The sequence below is a fragment of the Coregonus clupeaformis genome, unplaced genomic scaffold (assembly GCF_020615455.1).
Source record: "Coregonus clupeaformis isolate EN_2021a unplaced genomic scaffold, ASM2061545v1 scaf0976, whole genome shotgun sequence".
In the NCBI taxonomy this organism is placed as follows: domain Eukaryota; kingdom Metazoa; phylum Chordata; class Actinopteri; order Salmoniformes; family Salmonidae; genus Coregonus; species Coregonus clupeaformis.
Window position 1 is genome coordinate 128,761 of NW_025534430.1, and position 27,200 is coordinate 155,960.

Sequence of the window (27,200 nt, forward strand, 5' to 3'; positions counted from 1 at the left end):
ATTCACTGTCTTTTTGGTAAGCAACTCCAGTGTAGATTTGGCCTTGTGTTTTAGGTTATTGTCCTTCTGAAAGGTGAATTAATCTCCCAGTGTCTGATGGAAAGCAGAGTGAGCCAGGTTTTCCTCTAGGATTTTGCCTGTGCTTAGCTCCATTGCGTTTCTTTTTTATCCTGAAAAATTCCCTAGTCCTTAACAATGACAAGCATACCCATAATATGATAAAGCCACCACTATGCTTGAAAATATGGAGAGTGGTACTCAGTAATGTGTTGTATTGGATTTGCCTCAAACATAACACTTTGTATTCAGGACCAAAAGTGAATTGCTCTGCCACATTTTTTGCAGTATTACTTTAGTGCCTTGTTATAAACAGACCCGTCGCCAGACCTCAGTCTTAAGGGGGGCATATGAAATGCATGGGAGGGCAGGGCACAATTATTATTAGCCTACAGTACGTATATTTATAATAATCTTATACTCTATTTGCGCAGCACGTAATCATCACATTAAACATAACCAACAGCAATATGACCAGGTAGCCTATAGCCTACACCACATTACATATTACATTACACATTACATGTTATGAATATCCATAAAACACTTGACTATACAACATATTAGATGTAACACTAGAAGCATCTCTCAAACATTGCATTTTAAAGCAGTCAACAGAGGGATATGCATTGCCATGAGACACACACACACACACGCACGCATATACATACACACACACAGAGACTTTGAACCTACCGGTACTTTGAGTGGAGGCAGCGCTGTCCTCTCTCCAGTCCCTCCTGTCAGTACAGCGGGAAGCGGCGTTTCTCCGAGCAGAACCTCCTCATCAAAGTATCCTTCCACTTGGACTTAAACCTGTGAGTGAGGTCCAAAGCAAGCTGAATCAGCTGGGCCTTGCGTCTGTGCAGCATACTGCGCCGATGCTCTGAGAAGACGCTTTTGAGCGTGGAAAATGAGTTTTCACACATTGCTGTGGAAGCTCCTAAAGTTAGGGCAAGTGTGTAGGCTGTGAAAACAGTCGACATAGCCTGGAGTCAACAGTTGAATGTGCTGAGGATGTTGGCTATTGTCCATTTTCCATCTTCGGGGGGAACCGGGGTGTCAGTCATTTTCTTCTCCAGGAACTCACGAGCCACAGTATATTCAGATTCAACCACATCAGTTCCAGCGAATACCAGGAGAGGGGTTACCTTTGATGGGTCCAGGAAATTATCCTCGGTCTCTGGGTTCAAAGCAGCCAGTGCGCCAATGAGCTCGCTACTGCGCTCTCCAAAACGCGCATTCATCTCTCCTTGCACAGCATCGATAACACTGTAAAACAATCTCATGAACTCAGTCTTTTCATCTATGTCACTTTGTGGCTGACCAACTGTTTCTTCAACTGCAAATCCGCGGAGGTTCTTATTAATTGTGCGTCTTCTCTTGCTTGGACCAGGGTCGGTCACCGGCACAGCCTCGGTGGCCAATGCTGGAGGAGCGCAGAGATCTCACAATGCAGAAAACTTGTTTTCTGTGCGCAGTGTCTTCACGCAGTCAGAAGCGCTGTTCACAAGTGTCACCGCAGTGAACAAGTCCATATCTTCGGCCTGTAGTAGTCTGTTAGGCGGCTCGAAAAGTGACAACAGTTTCATAACAAGGTGCGCAATGAAAAGAAAACTGCGCTGCGTAATGGCACGAAGCAGCCCCGTAGCCTCGACGCGCACATCTGCTCCAAGGCCTCGTGTGTTTTCCACCTCGGTCAGTAATGTGGATATGTCGTGAAAACTCTTCACCACAACTTTGACCGTTGCCAAGTGGTTTCAGGGTATCGCCTTTGTACAGAATAGCCATGGTTGGCTTCCTGATGAAGTTGTACAGCATGTTGCATACTCCAAAAAAATCATTGACAGCTGCTTCACTGGACATGGCTTGAATCACAACCAGATGAAGTTGGTGATTAAAGCAGTGAATATATTGTATGTTACGATACAGCTTGTTTTGGAGCAATTTCTGCACACCACCATGCCTGCCAGACATGAGTGATGCGCCATCATAAACTTGACTCAGGATTTTGTCCGTGCTGAGTCCGGCGCTGGTGAGCTCATCAATGATGACACCTGTCAGAGCCTCTGCATCACCTTTCTCAGATGTGGCCATTACCAAGAGGCGCTCACACAGACCATAGTTTTTGTCAACAAAACGCACAACTACAGATATGTTTTCTTGGCCTAAAGGATCCCGTGTGCCATCCACTTTAATTGAATACCAGCTATCGCCGACTTGTCTCACTATCTCCTCTGTCACGAGTTTGCTCATCATTTCGATAATCTCGTTTTGTATCTGTGGGCTGGTATAGCGTGCATTCTGTGGGATTGTTTTTGTAATCCGTGTCAGTTCGGGATCTTTGTGCATGGTGTACTCAAAGAGAGACAAAAACAGCCCCATTGAGCTATTATCATCTAGCACACTGGCAAAACCAGCATTATCTCCACGTAACGGCAATTGATTCACCAGTAAAAACTCCAGCATATCAATTACAGCTGACATGTAGTATCTGTTGCGAGCCAGTTGCTCTGAATTTAAGAGAGTGGAAATCAATTTTCCTGTCTCTCTACGTTTTTCTGAATCTCTCCACATTGCTTCACAGGCTAAATGTTCTTTTGAAGCTGCATGCTTATTTAAGCCCTTGCCTGTTCCAATTGCATGTTTCCAATCATTAAATCCCTTAATGGAGAAGGTCCGCGTCCGATGATACAGATTTGAATTTCCTGCAGGCATAAAAAAAATGCGGAGTCCTTTTCCACCGAGTACTCAAGCCAGTCCCTGTTCAAATACCAGCTAGAGGAAAATGATCGTTTTTTTGAACCAAACATTTTGACTGGATATTTCCTCAACACAACCTGTTTGGGTTTGTCCATGCCCAGGTCACTCACACCCACTGATTCAACAGGCAGTTGTGGCCCAAATGCTGCCCCATTCGCGGTTGCACTTGACCTGCAGGTCCTGCCAGGCCCAGGGTCGGACTCCACGGAGCTACTAGCATCAGGCTCAGACTGTCGTCCAGGGTCTCCTTCTCCAACTACAACATCAGGAGGCGTCGGTGTCGTATCCAATTTGGCAGAGGAGACTGTTGGTGGGCTTTTCAACCACTTACGGATATCCATGACGAACTGAAGCGAGTAAGCCGGCGAAAACTCATCCAGCTTTAAAAAATTTGCTGTAACTGTTGAGCGGCTACACTGACGTAGGCTACGTCACGTACGTAGCCTAACTTTCTTTTTATTAAGGCCGTGATAGGCTGTTGCAGTGTAGATTCCCATCAATCAAACAAAATCACACCATTGTTTCTTTATATTTTTAATGTTTTAATGATAAAGAATGCAACATTAATGCAACACAAAATTAGCAACTATTATAATATAAAATTAAACTAATCTTTTTAAGAGATCTGTGCCTCAAGTGGGGGGGGGCACAAGCATTTTGGGGGGCGGGCCCGGCCCCCTATGGCCCGCCCATAGCGGGGGGTGTGGTTGCAAACAGGATTCATGTTTTGGAATATTTTTCTTCTGTACAGGCTTCCTTCTTTTCACTCTGTCAATTAGGTTAGTATTGTGGAGAGTAAGTACAATGTTGTTGGTCCCCTTCCTCAGTTAAACACTATTATTGCATACAGAGTGAGTCCATGCAACTTATTATGTGACTTGTTAAGCACATTTTTACTCCTGAATGTATTTAAGCTTGCCATAACAAAGGGGTTGAATACTTATTGACTCAAGACATTTAAGCTATTCATTTTTTATTAACTTGTAAAAATGTCAAAAAAACATAATTCCACTTTGACATTATGCGGTATTGTGTGTAGGCCAGTGCCAAAAAAACGATATTTGATCCATTTTAAATTCAGGCTGTAACGCAACACAATGTGGAAAAGTCCAGAGGTGTCGATCCTTTTCTGAAGGCACGTCACCCATACTAATAACAGCAAAAGCGAAAGTAGGCATACATTCTGTTGCCTGTCAATGTTACGATCTTTATGAGATTCACTCAGACCTTCGACATCTTCTAAACGTCAACAGCCTGAAGGGTTTGCGCGGTAAGATTTTAACGTTTTCCGTGTCTGTAGCCTATGTTTTGTTTTTCTGAATAAATATCCTTAATTGTTGCCCGTTGATATTGGTTTACAGATTAAACCACGAGTCCACGACGGTCACTGTCAAGCACTCGTGATAAAATAAAATGTTATGCCATTGGGCTTTATGTTGGAAATGTTACTGTGTTCGAAATACAAATATTTGTATGTTCAACTATTTAAAAGTTTAGCCTGCCTACAGTTGGGTTTCTCAACTCCATGTACTCATGGAGGAGTTGAGAAAAACTCGGATTGTCTACAGGCGGTTGTTGTGAGTTGTTTGCCACTGACAAAACCATTATGGGTACTGTTAGGCTATGCTTCACGAGGGGTAGATTTGTGAGGTATTAGTAATGTTTCTTTGCTTAGGGCTAATAGTACCCTCAAAATACATGGTGGACTTTCCCTAGTCGAACAAGCTATACGACTTCTTTATCTATTTGCATAGTGAATGTTCTGAGTCCTTCAAATGCATCTTATGTTTCCTTTTGTGTTATCAAACATTTAGTCGCTTTCTCCACGTCAAGTATACCAAATGGAATTGTTTGTTCGTTTTTGTCCCTAAACCACAAACAAGTTAAGTGCTGAGTTAATAAGCTGAATTATAGTTATAGAACTTCCTTCTCCTTTACTTCCTCTTTAAGTGAGCTGTACTGGGATTCTACTGTAACATGTATTCAATAACTGGTTGGTTTATGCCAGATAAGATTTTTTTCAATTCACATTACACCCATACAATGTCTAATTTAGTAAAAAGGGAATTTGATAATTGCATCACAACCATCTGGGAACACAAAGGTGCAAGGCAATACACTCACTGCCTATATCACAATAAAGTGTAATACTATAAAAGACCAGGTTGAGTACAACCAGTGTGCTAAATAAAGAATTGAAGAGGTGGGTACTGCACATTTGTCCCTCGATTATTGCATGCATTTTAGCATCTTTAGCCCTATTTCATGCATCTTTCCATAAAAGGTCCCTCCAGTAGCCTTCTGTAGGGAGGAACAAATCCCTTATTCTCCCATTGCAGCTGTTTATTCATTTGGGCATAAATCAGCTGCATTGGCTCCAGAAGCAATGAGGATATTGTGGGGGAGAATAATTCCAACAGCTTTAGTGGCCACTTGAATTCATTTAACATTACTGTCATCTCCCACACATTGTTTCCTTAATAATAGAATGTGTTTCCTTCAGTGAATGTTATTCTCTTTTGTGTATTTGTATAATGTTCAGATTATATTGCATTTGTTTGCCGAATAAATAGTTGAAACAGACGTGTTAACAATCCAGATGGGAGGTGACCAGTAGATAGCTAAATAGGGGACAGTTGCCTATGTGAGGCCCATATTCACAATGCACTTAGTTAAGACCAGTGCTTGACTTGGGATGGAAGAAGTGCAGGAGCTGTCTTTTTCCAAGTCGGTCCATTAGACTATGTTCACTGAAATTCACAAATTACATTATGTTATAGAGACCTCTGATTATGCACTGTTAACGGTTTATACACATTTTCCATTAATTCTCCATCACTTTTAACCAAATTTCCATGACTATTATTATAGTCTACATGAAAAAGTAAGCATTATTGACACTGGAAAGCTGCTGTATCTGATCCCATGTAGACCTACCTCCTCCTGCCGTTGTGCCCTTGATCAAGGGACTTAGCCCCCCCACATAGAACTGCACTGTTGTCAACAGGTGGTCAACCCTCCATCTGGAGAGCTCCTGGGTGTGCAGGCGTGGCTTTTTCAACATTACAACCAAATACTTTTGTCTTTATAAAATGATTCCATCATTCTATAAATCAGGGATCAAATGGATAAGGTAGGTTATTTCAAAGCAAGGTATCTAACTAGACATGTTTATATATTAGGCTCAAATATTCATGTTTCGGGGGAGATCAATGCACAGCCAGTTATTTGTCAATTAAGCTATTCTTAGAATATTTTTAACGTTGTCGCAATTACATGGCTATTGTTTAATAGAAGGGAATCCCCGCTTTCCAACAGTGTAGATCTATTTAGGCTCTACAGTGTCGGTGGAAGGGCAACAACGAAATGAATGCTTAGTTAGCTATAGTTACCTAGCGAGATAACTGCGACAAGTTATGTTTTAAATTGGTGATCTAGTTAGTCTGTCTGTCATTATTTTATACAGTACCAGTCAAAAGTTTGGACAAACCTACTCATTTCAGGGTTTTTCTTTCTTTTTTACTATTTTCTACATTGTAGAATAATAGTGAAGACATCAAAACTATGAAATAACACATGGAATCATGTAGTAACCAAAAAAGTGTTAAACAAATCAAAATATATTTTATATTTGAGATTCTTCAAATAGCCACCCTTTGCCTTGATGACAGCTTTGCACACTCTTGGCATTCTCTCAACCAGCTTCATGAGGTAGTCACCTGGAATTCATTTCAATTAACAGTTGTGCCTTGTTAAAAGTTCATTTGTGGAATTTATTTCCTTCTTAATGCATTTGAGCCAGTCAGTTGCGTTGTGACAAGGTAGGGGTGGTACACAGAAGATAGCCCTATTTGGTAAAATACCAAGTCCATATTATGGCAAGAACAGCTCAAATAAGCAAAGAGGAACGACAGTCTATCATTACTTTAAGACTTGAAGGTCAGTCAATCAAGAAAATGTCAAGAACTTTGAAAGTTTCTTCAAGTGCAGTCGCAAAAACCATCAAGTGCTATGATGAAACTGGCTCTCATGAGGACCGCCACAGGAAAGGAAGACCCAGAGTTACCTCTGCTACAGAGTATAAATTCATTAGAGTTACCAGCCTCAGAAATTGCAGCCCAAATAAATGCTTCACAGAGTTCAAGTAACAGACACATCTCAACATCAACTGTTCAGAGGAGACTGTGTGAATCAGGCCTTCATGGTCGAATTGCTTCAAAGAAACCACTACTAAAGAACACCAATAATAAGAAGAGGGCCAAGAAACACGAGCAATGGACATTAGACCGATGGAAATCTGTCCTTTGGTCTGATGAGTCCAAATGTGAGATTTTTGGTTCCAACTGCCGTGTCTTTGTGAGACGCAGAGTAGGGTGATCCACATGTGTGGTTCCCACCGTGAAGCATGGAGGAGGTGTGATAGTGTGTCCTGAACATCTCTAAAACTAAGAGCATTGTATTTGGTACAAATCATTCCCTATGTTGTAGACCTCAGCTGAATCTGGTAATGAATGGTGTGGCTGTTGAACAAGTTGAGGAGACTAAATTACTTGGCTTTACCTTAGACTGTAAACTATCATGGTCAAAACATATAGATTCAATGGTTGTAAAGATGGGGAGAGGTCTGTCTGTAATAAAGAGATGCTCAGATTTTTTGACACCACACTCCAAAAAGCAAGCTAGTTTTGTCTAATCTTGATTATTGTCCAGTCGTGTGGTCCAGTGCTACAAGGAAATACCTAGTTAAGCTGCAGCTGGCCCAAAACAGAGCGGCACATCTTGCTCTTCATTGTAATCAGAGGGCTAATATAACTACTATGCATGCCAGTCTCTCTTGGCTAAGAGTTGAGGAGAGACTGACTGCATCACTTCTTCTTTTTATAAGAAACATTAATGTGTTGAAAATCCCAAATTGTTTGCATAGTCAATTTACACACAGCTCTGACACACACACTTACCCCACCAGACATGCCACCAGGGGTCTTTTCACAGTCCCCAATTCCAGAACAAATTCAAGAAAGCGTACAGTATTATATAGAGCCATTATTGCATGGAACTCCGTTCCATCTCATATTGCTCAAATGAACAGCAAACCTGGTTTCAAAAAACAGATAACACCTCACGGCACAACGCCTCTCCCATATTTGACCTAGATAGTTTGTGTGTATGTATTGATATGTAGGCTACGTGTGCCTTTAAAAACAAAATGTATGTAGTTCTTGTCTATTAATGTTCTGTATTATGTAATGTTTCATGTTTTGTGTGGACCCCAGGAAGAGTAGCTGCTGCTTTTGCAACAGCTAATGGGGATCCTAATAAAATACACCCAAAAACAAATCCGGTTTGATTAACCTTTTTTTCTTCGGTGTGTGAATCTGGGCCAGCGATAGGCTACTTTGTTTTTACAGAGGAGCTTGTACGCAAATCCCCCAAAATTAGAATTGGCAGTATGGCGTTCCGGACAGTTCCGGACAGTCAAGCACTGGTTAAGACATATTCAGCACTGGATTATAATTAATTTCTGTCTGGTTTCTGTTAGCAACTGTTTTATGTTTATTTTCGGATGACAGTCCAGAGCCATTGTGAGTGACAGGCAGTCTATTAACCTACTTTACACAGTCTATAGACTGACCTCATACTGATGTGATAAGTGTTGTCATTGTACATTTCTCTCTTCTTTCTCAGGAACCAAAGATGACTTCAGCTACCAGCTTGCTGTTTTTAGTGATCCATTTTGCCTGTATCAGAGCTGGAAATTCCTCTGAGAGTAAGTTGTGCCATGAATGCCATAATAATGGTTATAAAATGTTATATTAAAAAATAGTTTTCTGATGATTGTTACCTTTCTCTGTGGTTTGGGAGAACTGTGTATTCTTTTTTTAACCAAAAGTTCAATAAGATTGGTCACATGATAAAACTGACTACAATAACAGTAATTCTCTCTTGTATTAATGTAAATTTTTTTCTCTGATATTTTACTAACAGCATTTGTCAAACTGGAGTGTAAAACAGAATACCATGGGGTTTATGGTCAGCAGTCAATTGTAGAGTGCATTGTCAAACCAGTGGTTGAGGATGTGACCATCATAACGGTGACCTGGAAGAGAGTGGGAGCTGCTGCTGCTAATTTGTTGGAATACCATAAAGATAAAATGGACGCAATCCCTGGGTTTAAATTTGCTGAGCCATCCTGGAACAAGAAGAATATGAATGTGTCCTTGTTGTTGACAAATACCAAGATGGCCGACAATGGGGAGTATGAATGCATGGTGGAAACAGACAGTGGTGATGCCACAGCTACAACCAGCCTCAGTGTCACAGGTGAGTCATAGACTGTCTACAGTGTCATTTTAGGAAAATATACAAATTTTTCAACACCGGTTCTTGAAAGGAGCAAACTAAACATGTGAGATATTCAGCCAAGCTTGGAGTGCAATAGAAGAATAGACAACTTATTTTTTTTTATGTGTCTCGGCTCATAGGTTATGATACCCATATGCTGAAATCCTTTGGAAAGTTCTATTCAACTTCCATTGTTGTCACACACACGCGCGCACACAACCATACAACCACTAAGTCTTGCATCGAGGATAGAATTGTGAAATACAGTAGAACAGACTTTTCATTTCTGAGAAAGCTCTTCCATACAGTTATGATACAAAGTTGATAAGGATATATATTCTGGAATATGTTCAGGGGGAGTTCAGATCTATTTGTAAGTGTGTGATTGGACAGCACAGCAGGAGCGTTGTTTACTTTCTGTTTCAGAATGACAGTGCTCAAATGGTACACAGTAGTACCACGTCCACAAATAGCCTCCATAATGCCATTCTGCCTATGGCATGCAATCAATGTTTACAAATAATGTACACAGACTCAATTAGAACATCTGAGTGATAAAAGAAAGGTCATTCCAGTTTATTAAAATCACTCCTACTGTAATCTCATTCCAAGTTATAATCGTTGGATTGACGTTGAAAAGGTGCAAAGTCCGTCTAGACAATGTTTACCCGCTGACGTTGTATAACTACTGATGTACCAAATAGCACCCACATGTATAATATAATTTCCCCTTACTCTCTCTCTCTTCCAGCTAAATACAAAACTCCAACCATGAGCTCCATCCCTGACACCAACATCCAAGAGAACACAGATGTGACCATTTTCTGCAACTCTACAGGCGGGCACCAGAAAGGGTTGATCTGGTGGTTTGATCAGTCTGGCAACAATTGGACGCGCAGTGCTGAACTGGTGGCCAAAGAGACTGACGATGGTCTGTTTAGCCTCGCCAGTAAATTCACAGTGCTGAAGGCAACATCCAGTTACACGAACTACACGTGCAAAGTGCTCAATGTCAATGGAGCCCTGGAGGGGAAGGCATCATTTGAGATCCAGTTTGTGTCCCGAGACTTAGGTACGTTCTGCCATGGCTGCTACCTAATGGTATGAATATGTTGGTGATATCATCCTTTGTGAAAGCAGGGCGAAGTCTAAAACCTGCCAGTTTATCTTATTCCCTCATCCTGACCCTGATAATTGTAAACAATTCAGCCTTAATCTAGTCTACTTTTATTAGCATAGGTCTTTTTTACGACGTCTTTATCAGATTTCTGAACGCAATAAAAGTCAGCCTTATAATGAGAGAACAACATGTCACTGAAGAGTGGAGTAGATACAGAGAATTATAACACTGCCCTAGATCAGGCCATAACATGCTCCCGAATCTGACTGAACACCTTCCTTGAAACTCGAACAACAGGAAAATGCTTGTCTTGGTTTGGATAAGAAACAATAGAGTGCAATAGTAGTGGTGTCTTTTTGTAGGCACTAACTCCACCATTGTTCGTTGGACAAAGGCTATGGAGTAAATGAGTGGAGTTTTTGTAGGGTTTTTGGATAAACGCCAAAAATAAGGTCTGTGGTAAACATAGGCTTAGGAGATCTTATACGTTTTGTTCTATGAGATAATCTTCATCAGTTAACGTAACCTTTTGTGAATTTTGAAGTATTTATGTGATATTATTTTAAAAAACAACGAAAATCCAGTGTTTCTATGTCAAACGGTTTTGTTATATTCCAGTCTTCTAGATTTGTTTAAGACTACCAATAATCTCTCTGTGTGATCCTGATTTAGCCCACTGCAGTAAAAGGTTATTAAGATGCATTTAGATTAGAACAGAGCTCAAGTCTGTGTGTCTGAAATGCCCTGATTCTGACTTTGACCCAAGCATAGCTAACCTTTTTCTCTTGACTTCATATGAATTGCCTATTTATTTTGTAACTCCCAATTTTTGTCAATTTTGTCTGTCCAGGTAGGAAAGCTGACGACTTGGATTCTGTGTCCACCCCCAAGTGGCTTGCCCCGGTTGTAGTCATAGGATCTCTGATCGTTGGACTCCTTACTGCGCTGCTGATATTTAGGAGGCGCTCCGCCCAACGTAAGTACATGAATTGTCATACTCATACAGTAGAGACTGTTGTGTGTGTGTGTATAACAGCTGGTAGAGCACGGCGCTTGTAACGCCAAGGTAGTGGGTTCGATCCCCGGGACCACCCATACACAAAAAAATAAAATAAAAATATGCACGCATGACTGTAAGTCGCTTTGGATAAAAGCGTCTGCTAAATGGCATATTATATTATATTATTGTATAAACAAATATCATTACATGGAGCTTTGATAATGTATCTGATCATGTATCTGTTTGTCATGCTAGCTGGTGCTAGATTAACCTGTACAAAGTGGTGGACCATTCATATTTTTTGTTTGTTTGTTTGTTTAATTTATTTATTTAAAAAAATACTGCAGATAGATTGTAAGTTCCATCAATGTAATTGTCTGCATCACTTCCAATCCCCCATGTTTTTTATATATATATTCCCCTTTATTACTTTCCAACCCCGCTACCCTTTCCCTACTTGGGGTAAACTAGTGAACAACAATGGTTAGGCCTCTACATCCAGCTTATACTTACTATCTATATTTTATGGACACAGTCAATTTTACAATAATTATATTTTGTTTGTTTTTTTCTCCTGAACTTCTTCTACTCTCAACCTCTCCGATCATTTTCATGATGTCCATCCGGTTTGCTTCTATATGCCATATCTTTCTAACTGTGCTCTTTCCCAAAAGCTCCCAACATAAAACCTATATACTTATTATGGCACAGTATGCTTACATTATTAGTTAATATATTGTTATTATTTTGTTGTTAGTTGTTATTAGTCCCATCCTTCAACTCCATTCAACACCTCCCATCCATCTCTTAACACCATCCATATAGGATTTCTATTTGCCATATATATTTCAACTGTACAAAAATTCTGAACCTTTCTATTCTCATTGTTTCAACAGATTGTGAATTAAAAATAAACATTTTTGCTAAAAGTATTATTATATTATTGCTCGATTGACTATGACTTTTCAGATCACCCAGTAATGCTATCTGCAAGGTTAGCTCCAGGTAAATATTGCAATCCTTTAGCCATTCCTGGACCTGTGTCCAAAAACAAGCTACAAATGGACAGTACCAAAACAAATGATCTAATGATTCTGTCTCTTCGCAGCAAAATCTGCAGAGCTGGGAAGATTGTATCCCCCATATAAATAACATTCTATTGGTAGCAATAATTTTATATAATAATTTAAATTGAAAGATTCAAATTTTTTAATCCGGTGTCGTTTTGCGTATCAGTTCATAAACACTATGCCATGGGATCGGTACGTCAAAAATCTCTTCCCAACTATTTTGCAATCTATATGGGACGGCTGTCAATCCTTTGGTCCTTAAATGAAACTGATATACTTTTTTATTTATCACAGTTTTCCTTAACCAATTATGTTATTTAATGCAAGGCTGACAGACAAGGTCCTTACTTTCTTCCCCTTCCACTTTCCTCTTCCATTTTTGCGGTAAGGCTGCAATTATTTGGTTGTAATTTTGGGTAGAGCAGACATTTTCATATGTTTTTGTTAGCTGCATGTGCGACATAACTCCACCAGTCCTACCAATGATATAATATACGAAGATTATACCTTTTTTAAACATTTTGTCAAAGAAAAAGTTTTTTTGTCAATTAGCATATTTGAGTTTAACCACAATATTTGTTGCATTATTTGTTCTGTCATTTCTGGAGGATTAAATTGAAATTGCAACCAACTTTCTGTGGCTTGTTTTAGAAATAGTGATATTTGGGAGATTATTTCCTTTTCAAATAACTGAAAGTGAGTGGTTGTAATCTGAATAATGGGAAAAAGGCCATTCTTGAACATTGGGTGAGACAATCTTACTAATTTGCTAGAGAACCAGTTCGGATTTAAGTATAACTTTTGTATGACTGAAGCTTTTAGTGATTGGTCTAATGCTTTAATATTTAATAATTTCTGTCCTCCGAATTCATATTCATTATATAAATAGGCCCGTTTAATTTTGTTTGGCTTGCCGGTCCAAATAAAATTGAATATTTTTTTCTCATATAATTAAAAAAACAGTTCGCTAGGCATAGGCAAGACCATAAGCAAATAGGTAAACTGGGATAATACTAAAGAGTTAATCAGGGTGATTCTTCCACAAATTGACAGGTATTTACCTTTCCATGGTAGCAAGATCTTATCTATTTTTGCTAACTTTCTATTATAATTTATTGAAGTGAGATCATTTATTTCCTTTGGGATATGTATTCCGACTATATCCACATCACCATCAGACCATTTTATTGGTAAACTACATTGTAATGTAAAAATTGTATTTTTTAGTGATCCAATACGTAATATAGTACATTTGTCATAATTTGGTTGTAATCCAGAGAGGTTAGAAAATGTATCTAGATCCTCTATGAGGCTGTGTAGAAAAGGTATAATCTTCGTATATTATATCATTGGTAGGATTCTAGTTGTGGATTTAAAAGAAAACAACATGAATCATCAGCGTACAATGACACCTTTGTTTTTAAGCCCTGGATTTCTAATCCTCTGATATTATTGTTGGTTCTGATTTTAATAGCTATCATCTCGATGGCCACTAAATAGATATGCCGATAGTGGACAACCTTGTTTCACTCCTCTTGACAGATTAAAACTTTCTGAGAAATAGCCATTATTTACTATTTTACACCTAGGGTTACTATACATGATTTTGACCCATTTTATAAGAGATTCTCCAAAATTGAAATGCTCCAGGCATTTATATATAAACCCCAGTCGTACTTTATCAAATGCCTTTTCGAAGTCTGCTATGAATAGCAGGTGTGGTTTCCCAGATTTTCCATAATGTTCTATTGTTTCCAATACTTGCCTTATATTATCTCCAATGTATATTCCATGTGAAGAACCTGTCTGATTAGAATGAATAATATCCGACAATACCTTTTTAATTCTATGCGCTATACATTTTGCTAGAATTTTTGCATCACAACACTGAAGTGTAAGGGGCCTCCAATTTTTTTAATGGACTAGATCTTTATATTTTCCACTTGTATCCTGTTTCAGTAATAATGACATCAGACCTTCTTCTTGAGTGTCAGATAATCTACCATTTACATAGGAGTGGTTAAAACGTGCTAATAACGGTCCTCTTAGTATATCAAAAAAGGTTTGGTATACCTCGACTGGTATGCCATCCAACCCTGGAGTTTTCCTGGACTTAAAGTCTTTAATTGCATCCAGAAGTTCCTCCTGTAATTTCACCTTCACATGAGTCTTCCTGTATGGCTGTTAATTTTACATTATCAATAGAAAAAAAAATCTCTACAATTAACTTCAGTTAGAGGAGATGGAGGCGACTGAAACGAAAACATATGCTTAAAGTACTTTGTTTCCTCCTTCAAAATATATATAATTTGGTGAATCATGGGTGACTCCGTCAATTGTAACCAGTTTCATACATTTATTTTTGGTAGCATTCCTATGTTGAAGATTAAAAAATAATTTTGTGCATTTTTCCCCATATTCCATCCAGTTTGCTTTATTTTTATAATATATTACACTTGATCTTTCTTGAATAAGTTTCTCCATTTCTTTTTGTTTTTCCTCTAATTTATTCTGAGCCTCTATGTTACAGTTTTTGTTGCCATCTATCTGTTCTGTTAGACTTTCTATTTCCTTTGTTAGTATAAACTCTTTTGACCTAAATTGCTTTTGTTTTCGAGATGAGTACTGAATTGCATGGCCTCTAAAGGCACATTTAAAGGTGTCCCATACAATAAGGGGATTTGCTGTACCTATGTTATGTCGGAAAAAGTCAGTTATAAATTCCTTTGTCCTAGTTAAAAATTAATTATCATCCAAAAGGCTTTGATTAAATTTCCAATATCCTCGCCCACGTGGAAATTCAGTAAGAGTAATGTATATGCCAATTATATGATGGTCCGACCGCATTCTGTCCCCTATCAATACTTTTTAAACTTTTGGTGCCAACGAGAATGAGATAAGAAAGAAGTCAAGACGACTAGCTTGATTGAGTCTCCGCCATGTATATCTCACTAGATCAGGATATTTAAGCCTCCATATATCTACTAGTTCTAATGTATCCATGACATTCACGATTTCCTTAAGCGCATGTGGGTGATTGTTTGTAGTGTGATTTCCTTTATGGTCCATTGAGCTATTTAAAACAGTATTATAATCCCCCACCATAATAATATTGTCTTGAATTGCTTGCAGGGTTGATAATTTATTATATATATTGTCAAAGAAGTGTGGATCATCATTATTTGGTCCATAAAGGTTAATGAGCCATATCTGTTTATGGTCCAATAACATATTTAAAATATCCATCTACCTTGTGTATCTATTTGGATAATTTGCACATTCGGATCGAAATTACTATTAATTAATATCATCACCACTTTTGAATTTCTTTGCCCATGGGAGAAGTATGGACCATTCTTGATACACAGGGAAACTGTTGAGCTTGAAAAACCCAGTAGCTTTGCAGTTCTACAGTTGCGCCTGGTACCTACTACCATACCCCATTCAAAGACACTTAAATCTTTTGTTTTTCCCATACACTGATTGAAGTCGATTTAAACATCAATAAGGGATCATAGCTTTAACCTGGATTCACCTGGTCAGTCTATGTCATGGAAAGAGCAGGTGTCCTAAATGTTTTGTATACTCAGTGTATAATATTATAATAATACTATTATCTATTAATGGATTAAGTACTAACTGCACTAGTAGGCTATCTATTGTTCATCAACATCACTTTTGGTTTAATTATGATCTTTTTTATTTAATTTGTTTGAAGATAAATTGTAATAGTAGGTTTTGTGTCTTTTTTTACAGGAGCTCGAAGGCAGTCCACCTTGCCATTAATGAGTATGTCCTTCGATATTCAGTATTTATTTAAATATTGAATAGTTTATATTTATTTATCACTTTGGGTTTATGGTTTCCCATATTTTCTAGACAGTTCACAGAATTCCCTGTAAAAGCAATACATATACTTTATAATGACCAACATCATATTTTGACTATTTGATCAAAATGATAACTCAACAAATGATTACATTTTCCAAGTCAAAAGCAATACTCCATAATGCATTCACATAGCCTGAGTGCCAGTCTGTTTGGGCTATCATGCCAACTCCTCACTCATCGTCATGCGTAACATCTTTGTCTTGACAATGATCTATGGAGTTGGCAAGAGTAGTACAAACAGCTATTTGACCAGGCTAGCATTCACATGCTTTTGGTTTGTGAAACTAGCCACTCAGCCTTGGACAGTAAAACTGTGAAACCGTGGCCACTCACCCGGAACACGTCTGTCTGTTGTCACCCTTCCAAATCTACTCACTAACCACATCCTCTATCTGTCCCTTTTTACTGTAGCTTCAGAGGGAGATACTTTGTTTGCATTGGGCCCTTATTTATGATATGCTGTACACACAGTGTCTGCCTATCAGTCTAGGGCAGGTATGGGGGCCTCCAGGGGCAAACATGGGCCTGATTTCTGGTCCCAGTCCATCCCTGTATCTGTCCCAGTATAATATCTGATATGCTGTACACACAGTATCTGTCTTAGCTATCCTATTAAACATGACTACTAGGGTGATTGAATGTAGGTCAAAGGGAAGTGTTTCATCACATGCGTCACAAGTGGAGTATAAAATGGAGGCTGGATTATTACTAATTGTTTACCAAACCAGTTGGCGATGATGATGACTCCGCTTTTGTACTGTTCTCATGGGGAAATCGTAAGAATTGACTCACCCCTGTCCCAACTAAGGTAGTTTAGCTGCGTGGCTGTGGTGAAGGGAGATTATTTATTTGGGTCTTACTAATATGCAATGTTGAGTGAAATATGGGCCTATCTGCACTATGAGGGAAGACTTGCTGTCTCGACTAACTTTTCTCTTTTGTTGTGGAAATTCATCACTATACTTTATTAACAATGAAAGTTCTTACATAGTTTTTGTTGAATGAAGATTTACTTTATTGAATTTCAATAAAAGGAAGCTGGTCTGCAGAGTAGCCTCCCCCGCCCTCTCTCCATCTTATATAGTGCCCTCCACACACCCTAGCTGTATAGTCCCTCCCTCTTCAGTTTCCTGCTCTTTTATTACTCCACCCACTCCCTTTGTCTATGGTGGCGGCTAAATTCGACTTTCATTCAGTTCATAATCAATAATAATACCATCAATCAATCCCTTATCTTGCAAAAACACTAATGTTTAGTTTAAACTCTGTTCAACCCCGGCTTGAAACATACACAAACCCACACACACAGTGAAATAATAATAATAATATGCCATTTAGCAGACGCTTTTATCCAAAGCGACTTACAGTCATGCGTGCATACATTTTTGTGTATGGGTGGTCCCTGCTAGCTGTGCCACTAGAGATCCTGGTTCGAATCCAGGCTCTGTCGTAGCCGGCCATGACCGGGAGACCCATGGGGCGGCGCGCAATTGGCCCAGCGTCGTCCAGGGTAGGGGAGGGAATGGCCGGCAAGGATGTAGCTCAGTTGATAGAGCATGGCGTTTGCAACGCCAGGGTTGTGGGTTCGATTCCCACAGGGGGTATGAAAAAATAATAATGTAAGTCGCTCTGGATAAGAGCGTCTGCTAAATGACGTAAATTTAAATATAAGTGTCCCGGGGATCGAAACCACTACCTTGGCTTTACAAGCGCCGTGCTCTACCAGCTGAGCTACAGAGGACCACAGGGGTCAATTGATCCAATTAAGTCCCTGGCCCAATAACAAAGAACTCTAACTCTATGTTCGTGATTAACCCAGTTTTATCTCATAGTCCACTAAAGAATCTCCATCACTTTCTGCCCAACTCTTAATTCCACTGAACTTTGGAGGAGGCAATGCTCCTCTGGAGATTTAAATGTTAGATGACATTCCTCCACAATATGTCACAGATCAGCTTCTGACTTGTCCTTGTCGGTTATAGGTCACAGTGGCCATCCAACAGACAGACATCACGATCACTGACTTAGTCTTTTTCTTTTTTAGGTGGCCACCAAACAGATACCAGGCATGATGAAGATGTTGAAGCAAAAGGTACTGTGTCCATGTGTTCAATCTACAATTAATATATCTATATTTATATTGTACATCTATAATTAATATATCTATCTAAAGTATATTGTATCTACATCTACTGTATTTATAATAGCACTCTTTCTATTCAGTATCATAGCTTCATGGGGACATGTTTTTTTTAAATGATTGATTATCTTGTAGTTAACCTTGTAGTTATCTTGTAGTTTACATGCTGTCCTTGCTCCTTGTAATGATTAGTGGTGTCTCTCCTGTTTTTACTTTCTATTTTGTAACAATATGCTCTTTCTCTCTCATTCTCTCCATCTTTCTCTCTCTCGCCTTCTCTGTCTGTCTCTGTCGCTCTTTTTCTTTCACTCTCTTTCTCTTTCCCTCCCTCCCGCTCCCTCTCTCCAGGTCTAAACAGTGACAGTTCATAGGACCAGCATTCCAGTCTCTAGTAACTGATTCGTTAACTGGCAGTCTCTGGAAGGAACTGTTTCCTTGACGATCAATAAGGGGCTTGTCACCATCACTATCGTTTGGTGGACTGTTTCCTGTTAAGTGTCCGATGACAGTCACTTTGGCACTCAGGTCATTCTGATTGAGGCATTTGTTTCTTCTTAATCTACTGATTAATACCAGCCTTTAATTAAGCACTGTGGTTGATGACTGTGGTTGATGAGTTTAAAAGCCTAACATGAATGGTTCTATACAGCAATGTTTTTTTCATGACAGAGCAAATTTCAGGTCTGCTGAGCACAAACTTGAACGTTGCAAAAATTCTGTGCAACTTCTGGCGCGCGTTTACTGTGAACACTGAGGCTGTACCCGTTTTAAGTTTGTTTTAACAGTGGTCAAGTAGGCTAGTGTGGCTATCATAATGTAGGCCTACCAGAGTGGCCTACCATAAAAAACAATGGAGGAAATGCATCCCATAACATTTTAACATGGAAATAGCTGTTCTATTGTTCAGCCTACAGTAGCAGCCAATGTGTGGTGTTCAATGTGGGTCTACATTCAATGAGACATTAACCTGTTTATCCACTTGTCCTTCAGACAAGGAGGTGACTGAAAATGTTGTGTTTGATGCAAGAAAGCACTTTACAAAATAAAGTTAATTTTATTTCGGTAAGTTGCATTGAAAGTAGCTATTATTGCGTTGATTCGATCACAATTCCCACAGTAAAGGGAAACGTTGATAATGTTAACTAACGGGGAAAACGATAAATTTAAGTGAAATTCCATCTCGTGCTTCTCTGCATGGGCTGATATTTCTTCTGCACGGCATTCCCGGGGATCTGTGCACCCACGTGCAGCTTAGAGGGAACATTGTTAATGAGTGAACACTGCACTTTTCCATAAACATTAAGTAAAATTGGTTTCGTAAGACTGTACAACATGACATGTTTCATTTCACCAAAGATTTGTTGATCATCAGGTTTTGATGGATACTACTGTGTCTGGTACTATGCTCCCTGAGCTTTGATTCTGCTACAATGTGTATGGGAAGAAATGTTAGGCTAAATAGTGCATTACTTTTGACTAGAAAGAATAGGGTGCCATTTGGAATTCAACCTATGACTTTGTGTAATCTCTAAACATTAACCAACCTTGTTACCAACAGCCAGCCTGTTGCTTCAACAGTTCTACTGCAGCAGTTTCTTTTGTTTTGTCCTTCCTTTTTCTGCTGGTGGAAAATCAGGATCTGTGTCTATATCTATGTCTGATCTGTGTCTATATCTATGTCTGATCTGTGTCTATATCTATGTCTGATCTGTGTCTATATCTATGTCTGATCTGTGTCTATATCTATGTCTGATCTGTGTCTATATCTATGTCTGATCTGTGTCTATATCTATGTCTTGCCCAGGGCTCGCCTCCATGAGGTCAGTTTAATGGAACGCAACAGTAAACATGAAAAACAATGGACTAGAGTCAATTATTAATCGGATAGAATTGGTATCAGTTTCAATTTAACATGGACATTTTCACCTGGTGGTTGATTATGATAATTTTGGAAAACCATTTTAAAATATTTTGTGTTATGCAAGAGGCAGCTATTGTCTTATAGTTATATAATGATTGTTTCAGTTCCCTTGGTTTTTCTGATATCATGTTGCTGGTGATGGCATTACATATCGACAGAGAAATCTGTTGTTCTATTGTGGCAACTTGAGGTGAATGCCGTCCACAACAAGACTCCACCTCCCACAATTCCTGCCAAATCTTCTACAGTATCTGCTCCTTCTTGCTTATGTGCATACTTCGCAGTTGGCACTGTAGATAAAGATATGATTAACCTATTTCTATGCCAGCCTGCATGGCACTAGTCAGGGACTTTTTTGTTGTTGATCTTTGCTTAGATCTACTATGGTGGCTTGAGATGTTTGTGTGTAAAGTTACGTTTATTTCCCATTTCTAACAAAAATAAGACATGTTATTTCGTAATGTAAGAGGCCGAGATGAGAGCAGACTCCTGTCTGTATATGAAGTGATTATCATGTGATTTGTTAATAGGTAAAAAAAAAAGACAAGGTCCTGTTTTCGGCCGATAGATATGCCTGCTTGAGGCCTACTCCGCCCTTTACCCCATATAACAGACTTTATTGTTGCTACATTTTGTATGTTTTTATATGTGACTTTGTTTGTTATTAATGAGATCATTGAGATTAAAGCTTTTTTACTTTGTTCAGATAAAACATGTAAATCATCTTTTGTATAATAATTTTGGGTATATTTCACACTGTGAAATTCCTGTTCAAATCTCACACCTTGATACTGTACATTAAATATAGGGCAGTAAGAAAGTTGTTACATGGAAAGTTTTGTAAATAGAATGAATGGGAGATTTTCAATTGTTGTTTTTAATTACTACAGTTTTTAAACAAATGAAAATCATTGATGGGGAGGCTAATCTGCATTCTTTCATGTTCTAAGATCTAAACTGTTTTAATACGTTTTAAGGAACCAAAAGCGGGAAACCCATTGTGAGGAAAATGTATATAATTACTGCACAAAGATATATATTTTTTTCATCATTATGTACCTGAAGACAATTTTTTTTGCCCAGCGACAGTACATTAGTACACAGTAGCAAAACAATTCGCAATGGAAAACAAAAACAAATGTTTCGTATTCTTATCTTAACTTCAGGTGGTCCCTCTACATCGGCTTTCATTTCGTCCCTTGTGAGTAAAACCCTGGTTTGATTGAATTCAAGTTAGAGATGTGACACTGAACAGAAGGCAACATGTCCACTAGAGGGAATTCTCTCCTCACATTCAAATTCTGATGCAAAGCGTGAGAAGAGATATGAGCTGAGTTATATTAATATTGAGAAAATGGACATCTGAAAGATGAATAACATGAACACAACATGATGTAATGTTGATATGCTTTAACATAACTGTAGATATGTGAATACAATAAAGTTGATTTATAGTTGGGTCTGTTGTGTTTTTATAACAATGTAATCCATCTAAACTCTCCACTCACCATATTTTTAGTCTAACACAATAAACCATTGAAATTATAATAACATATACAGTGGGGAGAACAAGTATTTGATACACTGCCGATTTTGCAGGTTTTCCTACTTACAAAGCATGTAGAGGTCTGTAATTTTTATCATAGGTACACTTCAACTGTGAGAGACGGAATCTAAAACAAAAATCCAGAAAATCACATTGTATGATTTTTAAGTAATTAATTTGCATTTTATTGCATGACGTAAGTATTTGATCACCTACCAACCAGTAAGAATTCCAGCTCTCACAGACCAGTTAGTTTTTCTTTAAGAAGCCCTCCTGTTCACTACTCATTACCTGTATTAACTGCACCTGTTTGAACTCGTTACCTGTATAAAAGACACCTGTCCACACACTCAATTAAACAGACTCCAACCTCTCCACAATGGCCAAGACCAGAGCGCTGTGTAAGGACAATGCAAATTAATTACTTAAAAATCATACAATGTGATTTTCTGGATTTTTGTTTTAGATTCCGTCTCTCACAGTTGAAGTGTACCTATGATAAAAAGTACAGACCTCTACATGCTTTGTAAGTAGGAAAACCTGCAAAATCGGCAGTGTATCAAATACTTGTTCTCCCCACTGTATATAGAATTGTATTCAATTTAGAATTCTAAATTAGACTGCAGTAATACATGCCGGTGTGGTTGACTGTGAGGGACTGTGATGTCAGATGTATCCTATTTCCTGTCTTTATAAGTAGATGTCAGACAGAGACAGACAGCAGTACACAGCCAGGTGTGGTGATGGTGATGTCACTGCTGAGATGTTTGCTGTTGTTCTACTTCTCATTCAAGGAATTGACCACAGCAGCAGGTAAGGCAAACAGTTTTTTCCCTCCAATCAAGATTAATTCTGTTTTTATTAAGCATTCTCAATTGAATTCTGAATTGAGCCCAACCCTGCTGTGAACAGAAAGGCACAGACATAGCCTAGATCACTATAATTTTTTGGGGGGAAAATGTTGAAATCTACTTGAAAAAGTTTTAGAATCAAAGACCAGTTGGAGTACAAGAAGTGTGTTAAATTAAATTGAAGAGCGGGGTACTGAATACTTTAATCCCTTGATCATTGCATGACTTTTCGCATATGCAGGCCTATTTCATGCATCTTTCCATAAAAGGTCCTTCCAGGAGCCTTCACCAGGGAGGAACAAATTCCTTATTATCCCATTGCAGCTGTTTATTCCTTTGGGCATTCTTCAGCTGCATTGGCTGCAGACGCAATGAGGATATTGTGGGGGAGAATAACTCCAACAGCTTTAGTGGCCACTTTAATTAATTTAACAGTACTGTCATCTCCCACACAGTTTCCTTAATAATAGAATGTGTTTCCTTCAGTGTGTAAAAAAAAAAAAGCCTTTTGTGAAATAACACTTGCCCTTGACTTTTTCCCGCCTTACTAGCTCTGACTTTGCTGATAGCTACTTTATTGAGGAAACATGTATTTACTATGACTGTGATATGTGGTTGTCCCACCTAGCTACACTACATGACCAAAAGTATGTGGACACCTGCTCGTCGAACATCTCATTGCAGAATCATGGGCATTAATACGGAGTTGGACCCCCCCTTTGCTGCTATAACAGCCTCCACTCTTCCGGGAAGGCTTTCCAGCAATGTTGGAACATTGCTGCAGGGACTTGCTTCCATTCAGTCACAATAACATTAGTGAGGTCTGGCACTGATGTTGGGGGATTAGGCCTGGCTTGCAGTCGGCGTTCCAATTTATCCCAAAGGTGTTCAATGGGGTTGAGGTCAGGGCTCTGTGCAGGCCAGTCAAGTTCTTCCACACCGATCTCAACAAACCATTTCGGTATGGACCTCGCTTTGTGCATGGGGGCATTGTCATGCTGAAACAAGAAAGGGCCTTCCCCAAACTGTTGCCACAATGTTGGAAGCACAGAATTGTCTAGAATGTCATTGTATGCTGGAGCATTAAGATTTCCCTTCACTGGAACTAAGGGTCCTAGCCCGAACCCTGAAAGACAGCCACAGACCATTATCCTCCTCCACCAAACTTTATAGTTGGCACTATGCATTCAGGCAGGTAGCGTTCTCCTGGCATCCGCCAAACCCAGATTTGTCTGTTAGACTGCCAAATGGTGAAGCGTGATTCATCACTCCAGAGAACGTGTTTCCACTGCTCCAGAGTCCAATGGTGGCGAGCTTTACAATGTTTGTCTATGTAGAGTGAATGGCTGTGTGCTCGATTTTGTACACCTTTCAGCAACAGGTGTGGCTGAAATAGCTGAATCCACTAATTTGAAGGGGTGTCCACATACTTTTGTATATATAGTGTATCTTAAGATGAACTGTTAAGTCACTCTGGATAAGAGTGTCTGCTAAATGACTAAAATGTTATGCTCTTTTGTCTATTTGTATAATGTTCACATTTTATTGCATTTGTCTGCCAGATAAATAGTTGAAACAGGCATGTTGACAATCTAGATGTGAGGTGACCAGTAGATAGCTAAATAGGGGACCGTTGCCTGTTTTGCCTATGTTAGGCCCTCATTCACAATGTACTTACACTGAACAGAAATATAAACGCAACATGTAAAGTGTTGGTCCCATGTTTCATGAGTTGAAATATAAGATCCCAGAAATGTTCCATACACACAAAAATATTATTTCTCTCAAATTTTGTTTTAGGGAATTTGGCAATACCACCAACCGGCCTCACAACTGCAGACCACGTGTATTGCGTCGTGTTGGCGAGCGGTTTGCTGATGTCAGCGTTGTGAACAGAGTGCCCCATGGAGGCTGTGGGGTTATGTATGGGCAGGTATAAGCTACGGACAACGAACACAAATGCATTTTATCGATGGCAATTTGAATGCACAGAAATACTGTGATGAGGCCCTTTTTTTTTTTTTTAAGGTATCTGTGATCAACAGATGCATATCTGTACTCCCAGTCATGTGAAATCCATAGATTAGGTCCTAATGAATGTATTTAAATTGACTGATTTCGTCATATGAACTGTAACTCAATAAAATGGTTGCATATTGCGTTTATATTTTTATTCAGTATAGTTACATTTACATTTTAGTCATTTAGCAAGCGCCATGCTCTACCAACTGAGCTACAGAAGGGCTAGTTAAGACCTATTCAGTACTTTACTTTAGTCGATCTGGATTTGTTTCTGTTAGCAACTTTCTATGTCTTTATTTTCAAATGACAGTCCAGAGCCATTGTGAGTGACAGGCAGTCTAACGACCTACCTCATGCAGTCTATAGACTTACCTCATACTGCTGTGACAAGTGTTGTCATTGTACATTTCTCTCTTCTTTCTCAGGAACCAAAGATGACTTCAGCTACCAGCTTGCTGTTTCTTGCAATCCATTTTGCATGTATCAGAGCTGGAAATTCCTCTGAGAGTAAGTTGTGCCATAAATGCCATAATGGTTATAAAAAACACAAAAATAGATATATTGTTTTCAGCTGATTGTTAACTTTATGGTTTGGGAGAACTGTATATTTTTTACTAAAAGTTCAATAAGATTGGTCACATTATGATACAACTGACTACTATAACAGTAATTCTCTTTTGTATTAATGCCAATTTTTCTCTGTAATGATATTTTACTTACAGCTTTTGTCAAACTGGAGTGTAAAGAAGAATACCATGGGGTTCATGATCAGCAGTCACTGCTGTAGTGTAATGTCAAAACTGTTCAGAACACGACCATCTTGACAGTGACCTGGAAGAGAGTGGGAGGTGATGCATCTTTGTTGGAATACCATAAAGAAGAAAATAACTCAACACTTGGATTTAAATTTGCTGTGCCATCCTGGAACAAGAAGAATATGAATGTGTCCTTGTTGTTGACAAATACCAAGATGGCCGACAAGGGGGAGTATGAATGCATGGTGGAAACAGACAGTGGTGATGCCACAGCTACAACCAGCCTCAGTGTCACAGGTGAGTCCTGTACTGTCTACAGTTCAACCAAGTGTGATTACAAAAAGATAAACACCTTTCAACACAGGTTCATGAAATAAGCAAACTGAACATGTGAGATATTCAGCCACTCTTGGAGGGCAATAGAAGAATACAATACAATACAACAACTTATTTATTTTCATGTGTTTCGGATCAAAACCTTCATCAGGTGTTATGACTGATTTGAGGACTAGGCTGCCGAATTTCTATCGACTATTGTACTCGCACAGCTAAAACCCTCAACCATTACTCCACAAGGCAATCAAACAGGCAAAACGTCAGTATAGAGACAAAGTGGAGTCGCAATTCAACGGCTCAGACACGAGGCGTATATGGCAGGGTCTACAGACAATCACGGACTACAAAAGGAAAACCAGCCACGTCGCCGACACCGACGTCTTGCTTCCGGACAAGCTAAACACCTTCTTCGCCCGCTTTGAGGATAACACAGTGCCACCAACGCGGCCCACTACCAAGGACTGTGGGCTCTCCTTCTCTGTGGCTGATGTGAGTAAGACATTTAAGCTTGTTAACCCTCGCAAGGTTGCTGGCCCAGACGGCATCCCTAGCTGCATCCTCAGAGTATGCGCAGACCTGCTGGCTGGTGTATTTATGGACATATTCAATCTCTCCCTATCCCAGTCTGCTGTCCCCACATGCTTCAAGATGGCCACCATTGTTCCTGTACCCAAGAAAGCAAAGGTAACTGAACTAAATGACTATCGCCCCGTAGCACTCACCTCTGTCATCATGAAGTGCTTTGAGAGACTAGTCAAGGATTGTATCACCTCTACCTTACCTGTCACCCTAGACCCACTTCAATTTTCTTACCGCCCCAATAGATCCACAGACGATGCAATCGCCATCACACTACACACTATCCCATCTGGACAAGAGGAATACCTATGTAAGAATGCTGTTCAATGACTATAGCTCAGCATTCAACACCATAGTACCCTCCAAGCTCATCATTAAGCTCGAGGCCCTGGGTCTGAACCCCGCCCTGTGCAACTGAGTCCTGGCCTTCCTGACGGGCCGCCCCCAGGTGGTGAAGGTAGGAAACAACACCTCCACTTCGCTTATCCTTAACACTGGGGCCCCACAAGGGTGCATGCTCAGCTCACTCCTGTACTCCCTGTTCACCCATGACTGCGTGGCCAAGCACGCCTCCAACTCAATCATCAAGTTTGCAGACGACACAACAGTAGAAGGCTTGATTACCAACAATGACGAGACAGCCTACAGGGAGGAGGTGAGGGCTCTGGGAGTGTTGTGCCAGGAAAATAACCTTTCACTTAATGTCAACAAAACAAAGGAGATGATCGTGGACTTCAGGAAACATCAGAGGGTGCACCCCCCTATCCACATCGACGGGACCGTAGTGGAGAAGGTAGAAAGCTTCAA

General features: G+C 39.4%; 2 protein-coding genes and 1 long non-coding RNA gene across 4 annotated transcripts in view; all 3 read left to right on the plus strand.

Annotated features, from left to right (window-relative positions):
• Positions 1-27,200, plus strand: part of LOC123486052 — a 102,479-nt gene that overhangs the window by 67,156 nt on the left and 8,123 nt on the right. The gene's annotated exons all lie outside the window — the stretch shown is intronic.
• Positions 3,950-19,115, plus strand: LOC123486053. Of its 2 annotated transcripts, XM_045217238.1 has the most exons (8): positions 3,950-4,090; positions 8,506-8,587; positions 8,806-9,141; positions 9,914-10,234; positions 11,133-11,258; positions 16,109-16,141; positions 18,288-18,335; positions 18,732-19,115. In XM_045217238.1, exons 2-8 carry the CDS (start codon positions 8,515-8,517, stop codon positions 18,752-18,754), a joined length of 960 nt encoding a protein of 319 aa, XP_045073173.1. In that variant the 5' UTR covers positions 3,950-4,090; positions 8,506-8,514; the 3' UTR covers positions 18,755-19,115. The 2 variants fall into 2 exon arrangements, with proteins under 2 accessions (XP_045073173.1, XP_045073174.1); XM_045217239.1 differs by lacking the exon at positions 16,109-16,141.
• Positions 22,595-25,761, plus strand: LOC123486054. Its single transcript, XR_006659230.1, has 3 exons — positions 22,595-22,663; positions 25,149-25,230; positions 25,446-25,761. It is a non-coding gene; the product is annotated as an uncharacterized LOC123486054 (long non-coding RNA).